Source organism: Aythya fuligula, chromosome 2 (assembly GCF_009819795.1).
Source record: "Aythya fuligula isolate bAytFul2 chromosome 2, bAytFul2.pri, whole genome shotgun sequence".
In the NCBI taxonomy this organism is placed as follows: Eukaryota; Metazoa; Chordata; class Aves; order Anseriformes; family Anatidae; genus Aythya; species Aythya fuligula.
The window spans coordinates 59,807,601-59,821,829 of NC_045560.1; the positions used below are offsets into that span (position 1 = coordinate 59,807,601).

Consider the following 14,229-nt stretch of genomic DNA (forward strand, 5'->3'; position numbering starts at 1 on the left):
GGTCTCTGGGCTCTCTAAATGATGTGGAGAACACAGATGGTTGTCTGTAGAATATATAATCTTATATGCAGATCAGGTGCATTGGTCATCTTTCTGACTCCCATCAGGAATGATATAATATCACTGTTACAATAATAGACTTAAAGGTATAGCTAAGGGTGTAATTCAAAGGTAACAGCAAGGTTCCTACAGTGAAGTGTTTTACTTTCTATGTGGCTCAGTTCCTTAGAATGATACGGGTAGTGTAGTAATATCTTCCTATTCCCTAAGGTGTGGTGCAGTTATATTGTCTTTTTTTGAGAAATCCTATTCCTGCAAGTGCAGATGCCATAAAGAAAACTGGTCAGGAAGAGACCTATGTTACAAACCAAACGCTCATGCAAGGAAGTCTCAGGTATTCTTGTAATCTTGAGTATTGAAATCTGGTATTCTATCCATGGACAAAATGGCATGATGCAATGCTGATGATAGAGGAAAAGAGAAAAAGTGAGAAAAATTGTCATCCACATCAGTGAAAGTCATCTATTATAAAAAGCAAAAGAAAAAAAAAGTTGAATTGAGACAAAACAGTTTAGTGGCTATGTTCAAACACAGAAAAAAAGAGTGCATTTCTCATAAAACAGGACAGCAGCAAAGTAATAAGAGCACAGCAGAGAAAAAAAGAAGAGTGAGAGCTGGTTAGATTTTAGCTGAAGAGAGGAAAACAAGGGATTGTATGGAGTTGTGATAAAGAGATGATGGAGCGTATGTGGTAGGTTGAGACTGCAGAAAGAAAACGTCTGGCACGGAATTGGGAAAGTAGCTGTACTAAGAATGACCATAGACTCATCTGAGAGCTGTCTTTTCAACAACTAATCTGGAGCATGACAGCACCTTCAAGACAATGAAGATTGGGAACTGACTATGTAAGAAAATCTTGCCTAGGAGATCGTTTTATTGTGTTAGAGTTGGCAGAAGCCCAAAGCTAGTAGTGCTATAAGACACGATGAAATATGAAAAGTTCTGGCAGGCAGTGTAGATAAAACACGACTGAGGACAACTGGGACTACAGGCCAGATTTAATGAATCTAGTATGTAGAAAGGAAAAGCCAGACAACAGCAAGAAGGGAACCCTCTTGATGAGGTACACTGGAGAACTATATAACATGCAGAAGGTGTTTCTGTGTGCTGTAGGCAAGCAAATGGTTATGAAAACACAAGTTATTAGGAAACCTGTTTAAGGAATCTATAAGCAAGAGAGTAGTTTTGAATCCCAGTGTTTTCTGGCAGCTGGATTCTTCTTACCTAACTTCACTCATGCAAGAATCAGTTTTCTATCCTAAAACAGCTATCTTAGCTCCCTCTCTAGTTAATGGAGACAACAGATACTTTTAGATACGTGTAAGAGATTCAATCTATCTCAAATGGTTCTTTTTTCAGCAGTGTGAGTTGCCTTCTGGACATGCCTATCTCTCTGTTCCTCTATAGGAAATCTAGTTAACTAGCTTTCACCAGGTATCTAACAGCTGTACGGCTAATGTTAAGCAAGGTGAATCCTTTCCTTTATTTCTGACCCTCCTAAGACTCCAATTTTTGGTTCAAGATCTTCTGTCAGTCGTGTTGGTGCAAATATGTGTTATTAAAAGTACAAAAGAACTCCTGAAAATGAGGTTTTCAAGTCTAGTAGCAAATGACAACACTAACAAATTGTTAGAACAAGATAATTTGTTCTTGGAAAAAAAATGTGTCATTTAGCCATATGATCTGGATTGTGACAAAATCCCTCCTGAAAGGCATGAAGGTAGAAGTTCAGGTTGCAAGATACTTTTATATAATGAGATATAGATGGCTTAAAAAAGCAAGAAACATAAAATTCAGGAATAAACAATCCTTTTTCAAGGAAGGAGATCAAAGGATTTATAACAAATTTTGTTGACTGGTTGCAAGCAGAAAGAAAAGATGGTGAACAATGGTGAAGTTGAATTAGCAGGAGAAATGCATGAATTTCTTAAGTCAATATAGAATACCATGAACAATTTACAGAACCTGTTTACAACATACTGAGGGAGCATTATGACAGATGAAATACAGAGTAGATGCAAAAGTGATTCACATTAAAAGGAACCATTTTAGTGACTCACATGGTAATGATCAGAGAGGCAAATATCTATCATTGTGGATACATCTACTTATTGAAAAACCTGCTCAATGAGCAAAGATAGAAAAAAAGCAGGATAATAGACTGTATTGAGATAAAGACATAAAATAATGCTGAAAATATTATAATGTTATTATATAAATCAGTGATGCATCCTCACTGTTTTCATGGCATTCAGTTCTGATCACAAAATCTCTGAGAGATTATTGTGGAAATTGAAATGGTTAAGAAATGGCCAGTAAAAACTATTAAAGCCAAAGCAGAACTTGTTTATGAACAGAGATAAAAAGGACAGACCACAACAGGAGTGAAAGCAGCTGCCCCCTTTAAAAAGTCATTATAGCTTTTAGGAGAATTCTTAGTGTAGATGCTGCTTCTTAGTTTAGTTAAAACTTGGAAAACAGTGAAAGCACTGAAGCTGCAACTATTCAAGGTAGTTTAAAGAGGAATACCCCAGGAGTGTGCTCAGGTGGCCAAGAAAGCTGACAGCATCCTGGCTTGTATCAGAAATAGTGTGGCCAGCAGGGCTAGGGAAGTGATTGCCCCCCTGTACTTGGCTCTGGTGAGACTAAACCTTGAAAACTGTGTTCAATTTTGGGCCCCTCACTACAAGAAGGACATGGAGGTGCTTGAGCATGTCCAGAGAAGGGTAACAAAGCTGTTGAAGTGTCTGAAGAATAAGTCTTATGAGGAGTGTTTGAGGGACCTGGGGTTGTTTAGTCTGGAGAAGAGGAGGCTCAGGGAGACTTTATTGCACTCTACAAGTACTTGAAGTGGGGTGGGGGTCAGTCTCTTCTCCCAAGCAACAAAAAATAAGACAAAGGGAAATGTCCTGAAGTTGTAGAGCTAGAGGAGGCTTAGGTTGGATATTAGGAAAAAATTCTTCAGTGAGAGGGCTTTGAAGTATTGGATCAGGCTGCCCAAGGAAGTAGTTGAGTCACCATCCCTGGAGGTATTCAAAAGGCACGAATATGTGGTGCTTTGCGACATGGCTCAGTAGTAGACTTGGCAGTGCTAGGTTAATGGTTGGACTTGATGATCATAAAAGCCTTTTCCAACCTACGGTTCTACTGTGGGTAGTTTAAAGAGCATAAATCAAGAACATCTATTTATTCTTTAAAACAAGAGATAGGATTACAATGGACTTGGCTGTGTACATTGAAAAGCAACCTATTTACAACAGAGAAGAAGAAACACTACTTCACACTGTACCTAAGTAATCTATGAACTCATTTCCATGAGGAGACATTGAGGTTTTAGTCTGTCAAGTTTGAAAAAGTTGTCTGAATATATAATGAACAAAGTCTACCCAAGAAAAGCTGACTAAAAACAATATACGAGACATGTAAGTCTTCAGGCAAAAAGTAAGCAGTAACATGCATTACTTAGCAACTGATACAGACTACACAGGTTCAATTATTATGACTCAGCCAACAAGCAGCAGCTTACTATCATCACTTGCAATCACCTCTTTCTCCTGCAGTACTTGGTTTCCAAGAAAGTGACAAGTTGAAGTTAAACTAGGATCGTCTATAACTGGAACATTTTACTACATTATTTATTTCCTCAATTATTCTCTGACATTCTCAAAACTTTTCCTAAACTTGTCTTGTACTTTTTTTTTTTTTTTTTTTTCCCTTCTGAAGCTTCTTTCATCAAGTTACAAGACAACAAATGCAGTGTGACACCATTTTCAAAAATATTTTGAATTCCTGCTGAGTCCTCTGAGTTTGAGCACTCAGTTTGTCTGAAAGCAAGGTTTGAAACTTATGACTAATTATGCTATCATTAGTCAAACAGTACAGTTTGGGTAGGTTTTCATCCAGGCAGTAAGATAAATTCAGGATCTCCTTATAGCTTGTATAATTCCATTTACTTTTCAAATGGTATGGCAGTCTGTACAGTACTATCTCAATAGCTTTTGACTGTCCATCAGCATTATTCCTATGAAGGATCTGACTCATAATTCATTTCTGCTCCCACTGAAATCATTGGCAAAATTTCTTCTTACTTCACTACAAGCTGAAGAGCCAGTAGAGGGAGCACAAACACACAGAAATAATTTTCTGTGGCTCCTATACATGTAAAACTGATAATGCATTGCATTTTTTTCATACAGTACTTGCATTACTTTTTTTTTTTTTTTTTTTTTTTTTTTTTTTTTTTTTTTCCCCAGATAAAAAATACTTTCTAGACCAGATTCTGACAGATGCAGGTAAGGTGGTTCTGTGTAGTTTGGTGTCCTTTCTGCAGCCTCTAGGACCTTAGGTCTCTGTGTGAGAAGCAAAGGCTGGACACTGACTCTAGCAAAATAATGTTTTCTACTTGCATAGCACTACTGGATGGACTAGCACAACATGGGACACATATTTGACTTTTGGACCTAATCAGAGATCCACTGACTGATGATCTGTGCTAGCTGTTAGCCTGTTCAGAATGCAACACAAGAGCATGCACACTGGGTGAACAAGCACAAAACACCATGATATGGCTAAACAGTGAATTTATGCCTTAAACCCCTGCTCTCAATCAGCTAGCTGCAACCTTCAGCGGCAGTTTATCCCTTTGTGTAAGCTCAGTGCCACCAGTGGTGCAGAGAAAGGTTACGACTCTGTCTCTTTTCTGCCCACTGCTGGACATTGTCTGGAAGACGTTGCTTTGCTGCAGGACTCTGAAGGTGTAGTGCTCTGCTGTTAAGGTCTCAGGGAATAATACAGGACCACTATCCTCCACAGTAATCCAAAATTTGATGAGTTTCAAATGGGATCTCAGGATTGTAATGGTTTTTGAGAGCTTCTCCCCATTAAAGAAATTCCCCCTTCAGGGGACTGTCTCAAAAACTGCCGAGTTTCTTATTCCAATATCAGGCTTTCCAGTGCTGGAAACACAGAACCTGCCCTTCCACCCACCCTGCTTTGTTTAAAACCTCATACATGTAACAATTGTCAAGGCACTTGCCGGTAGTGTCTTCTCCCATTAAAGAAAATGGGGTTAGATAAATGACAAGTGTTTCTGAAAATTTCTTTGCTAGATGCTATAAAGCATAGGATGAAAAAAGAAATAATATAACCATTTGGATGTGAAACATTTCCAAAACAAACAAATCACTTCAGAGATCCATTGGATCTCTACCTCTAAAGTGGGGGAAAAAAATAACAAATTTGGAGCAGCCCTAGTATTCTCAGAAACATACAAGAGACTGCCAGCTGGTGTTGGAGATATAGGCAGGACTAGCAAGCAAGCAGTATCATCAACAGGAATGCCAAGTTGAATATTTTAGTAAGTGATACTTTTATAAGTACCTTTTTGGTAATCACATTTGATGTTTTTTTCAACCTCAATCTTCTCCCTTTCAGAAAAAAATGTACAATTCTTTGTTCTAGAGATGTAGGAAAAACTAATGAATTTGACTTTTAAGTACTACAAAAAGTAAAGAAATCTTTTTAGACCTCACTGAAGTTGCTACAGCCATCCTGAAGTCTGTGAACTATTTGGTGACTTACACTGAATAATAATTTCCGTACCATTTTTTAATTTCCTTTCCTTTTCTTTTCCCTAAAAATCCTTTCCTTCAGTGAAGAGGACTACTAAACATGTGTATTTTTCTTCAGTCCTTTGCATGTTCCAAAACATTTCAAAAGCCAGGCTACTGGGTGATCACCAACCAAGGAACTGTACTTTATATCCCTACTGTGCTTTCTATGCTGAGGATTTCTGTTGACACTGTACTGACATTTAAAAAAGGAAAAAGAAAAGAGTAACTAAATAATACATGAATGTATAAATATATTATATAAGATTATATTGTAATTACAAATATAATATGCAATAATATACTATATACAAACAAATTAATCTTTAGTTAATAAAAACAGAAAGAAGTGGGATTTTTTTGAAAGACCATGAGAGTCTGTAAGGACTAGAAGATTCTTGTGCATCTGTTTCAATCATCATTGAGGATACCTGTTGTCCTGGTTTGAGTGGTGATAGCGTTATTCCCTGGGTATTGATCACTGGTAGTATCTGGTTGCCGATGACAGTAGCGATGATCTGACCCTGGGCATTGGTCAATAACTGTGGAGTTATTGGTTGCACCTGAAGGCCCTGAGCTCCACCTGCTGCCTGGCTGGAGGGGACTGGATTAGGCATCAGTGGGATTGTTCCAATAATCTGGAGAAAGCAACATAGAAATGGAAAATGAAAAAATGACACAAACTTGCCACACAAAATTACTCATTTTACCTGTGCTAAATCAAACTTAAGGTGAAATAAACACAGAGAGAGACGTATGACCCACTGAGTGTACAAAAAAATCAGTCCTTTGCTGAGGTGATGAAGGCTTACAAAATCATTTGTCAAGTCATATATCACCTATGCATTTTAATGCTGTCCACTGCAACCTCCAACAAGTCTCCTGTGTTTGAGAGTTTACAAAGCTAATGCTGGGCCATGCTCTGGCTCCTTGATGATGCTTTGTTGCGACCTCTCATTTGGATATAGAACCAAGTAGGTGCAAATATCAGTCCTATAGAAAGCCTTGCTTTCTACAATGTTACAGTGTTCTTAACTGTGAACTGATGTGCTTATGTAATTTTCTGTGATTTACTGTTGGAAGAGATACTGGTTCCTTTCAGAATACAGCCCATAAAGATACGTTCATAAAAATGCAACTGCTTTTGGATGACAACTAAGTAGAACAACACAACAGCAGAGCTGGTGTTAGATAAAACAGTTTAGCTAACATTTCTGGGGCAAGTACTAGCAGAAAGAGACACTTGTGACATTTCAGATTTGAGAATATAGTGATTTCCTAAAATGTGAATGTGCCTGTAAAACTAATATTAGGATGAGTTGTCAAACAGATACTGTAAGAAAGCTTGTCAGTCAATAAGGTGCTAGATTGAAGAAAGTTACTTTGCTCAAAGACTCTTTACAAGTATGACAGCATCTAAAACAAACTTCTGATGAAACTTGTCAATAAAACCAAACTTTTTTTTTTTTTTCAAACAATGAATGAAGCTAGAATTATAGGATTATTGCAACAGGAAAGGTAAAAGAAAATGCAAAACATATCTCTATTTCCTTCACCATGCCTCTGAGTAAGGTCAGCTGTGATGAGCAATGAGACAGTTTAGACCAATGCCTTGAGTGGAAAGAATGCACTTAGCTAATGGCAATTCAGCTATCACGTGGTGAGTGGTGAATTCATCAGTTTACCAAACTTAGCCAGACAAAAAAAAACTTGGATGAGAAGACCAGAGAGCCATAAAGAAAAGTGGGAGAGCTCTCCTACAGGAGGACCTAATAAAATGGCAAGCCTACTATAAGCTGTACTGTAAGAGCTACAAGTGTTCAAAGCACTGCAGAGATATCATTTAATTTCTCTTTAATACATTCCTGAAAAGTAGATAGATCAAGAAAGATTATTACCCCCATTTACAGAACATGAAAGTGAAGCACAATGGAGCATCTTCAGAGAGAGGCTGTGATTTGGTGAGTTAGCCTTCTAAGCTGGAATTGCCTACAAGTGTCTCTCTGCAGACCACAGTACCTTTATACTTTTCCTAAGGTGTCCCTAGTTGAACTGCAGCTGCTTAACAATTCATGAAAGAAGACAGCTGTTCATGGGAGAGGGAGGCATTTATCACATCATTATCAGATTTCAGAATATTTTCTAAATCTGACTTTGAGTATTAATACAACTTTCACGTGGTGGTGGTGCAACCTGTAAATTTGACCCACTTCTTATTGACCTAAAGTACTTATGGGTCACAAATATATTCTTTCGCTTTGAACATATGTTACCAAACACAATGAATAATCCTTCTTAATTTTATCAACAGAAACATAGCAAAGGCCTGTCCTTCTTTTACCATGTCTGTAAAGGACACGACCTTGGAGTGTCATTACTCTAATATAACTTTAACTATCAAGGTCCTAATACCAGCAAAGCAAAAAATGCTGTGCTGGTGTTATCAGTAATAGAAATGTTTGCATTCACATTTAAAATGCATTTCTTGGACTGCAGTTGGACATTTTATAGAATGACAGTGCTGAAGTGGACAGTTTGTAAGGTCAGAAGCAGAAGGCTATCTATATGTATTAATGTGTGTCACATACTATTCTGTATGTGGTGGGCTATACACGCACATGGCCAGACATGGAGCAAAGAAAGGACACAGCTAGGAGAGGCATTCCAGAAGGACAAATACATAAATGCCCTCAGGGGTTTGGTGTTACCATCGTAGCCAGGGGTAAATCTAAATGGGAAATAGTTTTCCCACTTAGTGAAATTTATGGAGATTTCAGGATCTATTTATTTAAGTTTATTTATTTATTTTTTAATTATCTTTCATTTTATACCAAGGTAAAGTAAAACCTTCTCTAGTTAGAAAGCAAGCCACCTGTCTCCAGTAAACCAACAGGATGTATGCATGGTATGCATCTTTGATACGGTTAAACCCAGATTCAAGTCTCCCCTTTCAAGTTCCCTTATCTCCAGGTACCCTTTCCCAAACATCCTCACAGCTCCCTGATTCACACTGCTCAGGTTTGGAGGATTAAGTAAAATATTGACTGTGGAGGTGTCCTGCGGCTGGATCCCTTCCTCAAACTTTATGTGACTGTCCTGATGCTGGGCTAGATCATGAATCCTCTAATTGTGGTGAGAAAGTCCATTCTGGGGATTCCTGTCCTGTTAAAGTATTGGTTTGTACTGTCTCTCCTGTTAAAGTACTTTGCACTTTATGATGACAATTTACAATTTTGATACATTTAATTTTTTTGAACACAAAACAAGACCATGCCCCAGGACTGAGACACTGGCCCATCGAAGCACAGACTGTCTCATTACCAGCAACTTCACTAGTAGGGTGGCATGGATTTGATTTTTCCCATAAGATAGTCTGGAAAAGGCCATCCTACTTTGGGAGGAAGAGAATTGAGATATGTTGCTATGTCCCTAGTGTACCACCTAGCCTCAAAGCCAGGAAACCATGTGTGGACTGTTTCATTCAGGTAGCATAAATAGATAGCAGAGGAGGCTTCTTACCCAATATTTGGACTCAAATTCCTAAACAATTCCACCTGTCAATCACATAAGCACGTTCTTCAGACAACAACACATCCAAAAAGTTTCTCATCCATCCTACCAAAAAACATTCTTTTTAATGCTATGGGCATGACTTTCACTATTCCTTATGTATCTCATACAACTCAAAGGAAGAACTAAGTGTTCCCAGAGGAGATGTAAAACAGGTGCTGTATGCAAAACAAAAAACAGTTTTGAAAGTCCAAGGGTTAACTCCAAGGACCCCTTGTGAATGCTCCATAACCTCTAACAGAGCCAGGCACATTACTTTGCAAAGGACTGTTGAATAAAACAAATTACACTTGTCGGAGGTACAGGTTCCAGATATAGGCAGAAAATTTGGTGCAGATGTGATGCCAGAAATCCTACTGAGTTATTCAATGTAAATTTGGATCTCACCTTTTTAGATACAGGGCTTTGGTCCATATCTAATTAAAATACCAAGACTGTAATTCTGACCCTGTTCAAGTGACTGGGTATTGCCAGAAGACTTGGTGGAGTCAGATTTTCACAATTTTTCAGTAAGATCCTTTCATTTTTGCTTATGGATAAATAGATATATCAATTGTGTCTTGAGATGCTTGAACTGTAAATTCATGAAAGAATTCATGTAAATTCATGAAAGAATAAGCACATTATTGCAGTGAACGTAAAATTCCAAGAAATGCAGCTAACCATGGGGGAAAAAAGTCCAAGCCCTCAGAGTATCTACAATATCCATGTAACCCCCAATGGCAGCATAGGTGCTAGCACTGATAAACTGGAGCTAGTCACTACTTGTACTGTTACATAGATTTTCACCCACCCTTCCAATTTGCCTTTATCAGTAAAAGTTTCTTCTTAAAAATGAAATTAAAACATCTGATCCCTTAAAAATGATAAAGTATGAAGAATAACATCATAAAATCAATTTTCATCTTTTCTTGTTTGACAACACATCTTCACATTTAATTGCTTTTCTTAATTACTTGGCTTGCTAGTCTGGGCACACTTTAGCACTTCTTGGCCATTGCACAAAACGGTTTCTCACTTCTGCTGCTGGTAACATGAGCTGTAACTCAGATTGAAACTGGGGGAAGAAGCTGAACAGCTGCTGGGAACTTCTGGGCATAAATGTCTCATAGTAGCCATATTTGAGCTGTAAACATAAAACCAGATTAATACAGATTGCATAACTGTATGAAGGCCTAATTGCTGATTTCCCAGCAGCGAGTCTTTCCTTATTGCTCCTAATAAACCAGTTGTGTTTTGACGTTAAGAGAAGTTAAAGCAATATTAGAAAATAAAGCATACAATTGTGTTTTATTAAGTTCTTCTCCCTCTTCCCTCATCAGAGAAAGGAATGCTGACTTGTGTCATTATATTACAAACAGTAGGCCAAATGGATAGAACTTTTCTCAGGTTTTATAAGTTACATTCTTTTAAATATCAAAGGCTAGTTACTTATTTTTTGAACAAAAGAATAATAACAATAAATAAAATCAAATAGAAAAGCAGGGAAAAAGTAAAAGGAGCAACAGAAAAACTCTTCAGTAAAATTAGCCGAACCACTATATACACATAAACTAATTCAACATCTCAAACTATTACTAAACAATGTATGATAGTCTTACTTTTGTAGTGAGCCTAAGAATCACTATTTGAGTGAATGTTTGCTAGTCTAAATACGCTTCACTCGGCTTCATTTATTAGCTCTTACTTCTATGTCTTGTTGAAGATAATCTAAAATAAAACCTCACTTTGACTTATGTTGTATGATGTTGGTAGGTTGAAACCCATTTTTTTCTAGTTTTACAAGGCTGAGACCTAATTTAATCCCAGCAGTCTATAGTAGCAGTCATACCACCTACGGCACACATGACAGTATTTATGGTTTGTTTCATTTTCTAGTTTTCCAAATTTGCTTTCAGAAGCTGCTTATGTTCACAGATATGTTCCTTCCTGTTTGGTCACTGTACCAATGTGAGTTACTTTAAGGATCTATTTTAAGGAGAAAATGATATGGAAAAGGTAGAATAATAAGAATCCACACAGGATTCTTTAGCCTTTACAGATGCTTTATTCTTAAACATATATATATATCTATATAAAAACACATATAAACATTTATGTACCTATATATAAATGCTAAAACAAAATACTGTTGTGAGAACAAGGAATCAAATACTTTTATTAGAAACAAAACTACACCCCTACTTCCGAGTCACAACTTCATGTAAGGAATTATAATTTTCAAGGTTAAACATTGTTCGTGTATCACACCATACAATATATTGGATGGTATATTGTTTGTAAGTATCATAATAGAACACAGTCTGACATTCTGTCTGACTTTCTCAGTGCTTTATTATTTAGAAAATAATATTTTTATAGTAACATCAAACTATACAGTACTTTATCATCACTGTAGGAATTACATAGTGAATTTTTCTCAAGTAAATACTGTTATGTTCTGCTAGCAGGGGCATGTGTACAGTCAGAAAAAAATAACATCTATTTTATTAAACATCCTGAATAACATAACATTTTATCATTGCAAGTATCTAAAGATATATAACTATCAAATTAAAGACTTAAAATCACGTTGAGCATCTGCTGAACTGTTCTAAGCAATCTACTTATCAGATTTAGCCTCCTTTAAAATCAAGAATTGTCAGGCGTAAGGACCCTTAGAGGTTACAGTTCTCTGAGCTGAGCAAAGCACCTGTTGAATTTAATAAGATTTACATGTCCTGAGCATTTCTGAAAGTCAGCTACTTACTGAACACTTATGAAAGTGTTCGTTCATTATTTAAAATTCTTTGATGGATGACTGGGGGAAAATATTTCAGCAATATTTCTGCTTGCCAAGTATTGTTATGACAGAACAGTCACAATTTCTAATGATGGTTATAAGAAGCCAGCAAAACTTACTGCTTTTGGCATTTGACTGTTTGTCTGCCAAGCCACAGCTTTCCTGATCACTGTGCAGGTAGATCTTTGTAGAGTATATATGCAAATACACTTTTCTATGTGTGGATATGTTATTATCATTATTATTTTTTTTTTCTGTAAATACTCTTGAGAACAAAAAGTCAAGGTATTCATTTTCTCAGGAAGTAAATATAAGGGGATTGAGCCACCAACATGAGTCTCTAGACTTAATCAGAAAGAATATTTTGGTAAATAACCATTCACCTCTGCATTATTTTCATGCCAGCTAAGATTTTTATACTAGCTTACAGGAATTAAGTATCAACTTGTATTTAAACTCACTGAAAAGCAGGCAGCCAGCTCTTTAGCTTCTCTGATGATTTCAGTCTCAACTTAGCATCAAGCATCTTTGAGTCAAGGAATCCCTGTTCTGAAATAAAATTTCTCAACCTTTGCAAGCTTTGTATTGATGTAGTGAAAGCAGTATATGTGCTGCATCTACAAACCCTATCATTACTTTATGTCTTTAGATTACAAACCATTTAGGACAAGGATTCTCTCCCTTGGGCATTAACATGATATAAATATTTACTACTACTTCTCCCTCATAGCACAAAGAGTGAACTTGCTTACAGCCATAACAGAATCTAACAACTGGACATACAGCAGAGAAAAATCCCTACACTTTGCAATACATACCATGCTGAGCTATTCAAGGCTAGCTTGGGAAACAAATTGTATTTTCTCAGCAAGCCTAATTAGGTTGAGCACAATGCGTACCAATGAGATTCAGGTGTTTCCATGCTATGGTGACATTATCAGCTTGTTTTGAGGAGTTTTGCTACTTGGTGTACTGATCTACTATAGAGATGTTATCTAGAGCTCAGTAGTGAGGCAGAACTTAGTAATTACTCTCTGATCCTGTCTTTTGTAAGTAAGCGCTGCTATTGAGAAATAATCTTGCGTGGAAGAAGATAATGTTCTCTACTGCCACAAAAGTTCTCACTAAAATATCACTTTTAATTCTTCTAATTGTAATATTACCCTTTCAAAAAAGAGATGTTACGCACTATTGTCAGTGCCAGTGTCTGGTTGAGCAGAATTCATGGTGCTCTGTTTTTGCTTTTTTCTCTGGTTACTCTTTTCAACTTGCATTGCATAGACATGAAACTGGATTAAGGAGATGGCATGCTCTTATCTACCTACAGTTCATTGCTGTCACTGCTTTATCTCGTGTTGCAATTCCTGAGAAGGTTGTTCCACCAGAAGTATAATGGCTTGCAAATTTGTTAAATTTGGAACCCTCAAAGAGTTTTCTTTTCTAATTTTCACTTATGAAAGTTCTTGAGGAAATAACAATCTATCTTGGACAAATGACTTTGAAGGCTTTATGATGTTTTATTTTAGCCTTGACTTGTCTGTTTAAAATACCAATTTTTTTTTTTTTTTTTTTTTTTTTTTTCTTGGATGCTTCTCCATGATAAACTGGATTGAAAACATAAACCATCTGTGGTTGTTTTACCGTGCTGGGCAGCTAAACCCCACAACCGCTCTCTCACTCCCCCTCCTTTAGATGAGGAGGGGGAGAAGTAAAGCAAAGAACAACTCACGGGTTGAGATAATTTAATTAAAGGGAAATAATTATAATAATTAAATAAAGACTACCATGAACTAAACAATTTAACTAAGGGGAAATAAAAGGGAAAGGGGAAAAAGGGAGGGGAAAAAGGGAAAAATAAAAAGAAGGGAGGAAAACAAACAAACAAAATAAATGAAAGCTATATGGAAGTGCAGAGGAAAGAAATTACTCTCTACTTCCCACAAATGAGCGATGATTGACCACGTCCTTGAAGCAAGGCCTCAACGCACGCAGCCGGTGTTCGAGAGGAGGACTGACGTCTTCTCAACGAGAACCCACCCCTCCCCTCTTCTTCCTGTTTCCACCTTTTATTGCTGAGTGTGACACCACATGGTATGGAATATCCCTTTGATTGGTTTAGGTCAGCTGCCCTAGTGATGTTTCTCTCCTCACTTTTTGCCCACCCCCTAGGAGGGTTAGAGAAAGGCCCAATGCTGTGCCACTGCTGCT

General features: G+C 37.1%; 1 protein-coding gene across 1 annotated transcript in view; it reads right to left on the reverse strand.

The window, feature by feature from the left end:
* POU6F2 (POU class 6 homeobox 2) overlaps positions 1 to 14,229 on the reverse strand; it is a 312,953-nt gene that overhangs the window by 15,671 nt on the left and 283,053 nt on the right. The window contains 1 exon segment of the mRNA XM_032182165.1: positions 6,101 to 6,307. Coding sequence (XP_032038056.1) covers positions 6,101 to 6,307 — 207 coding nt within the window.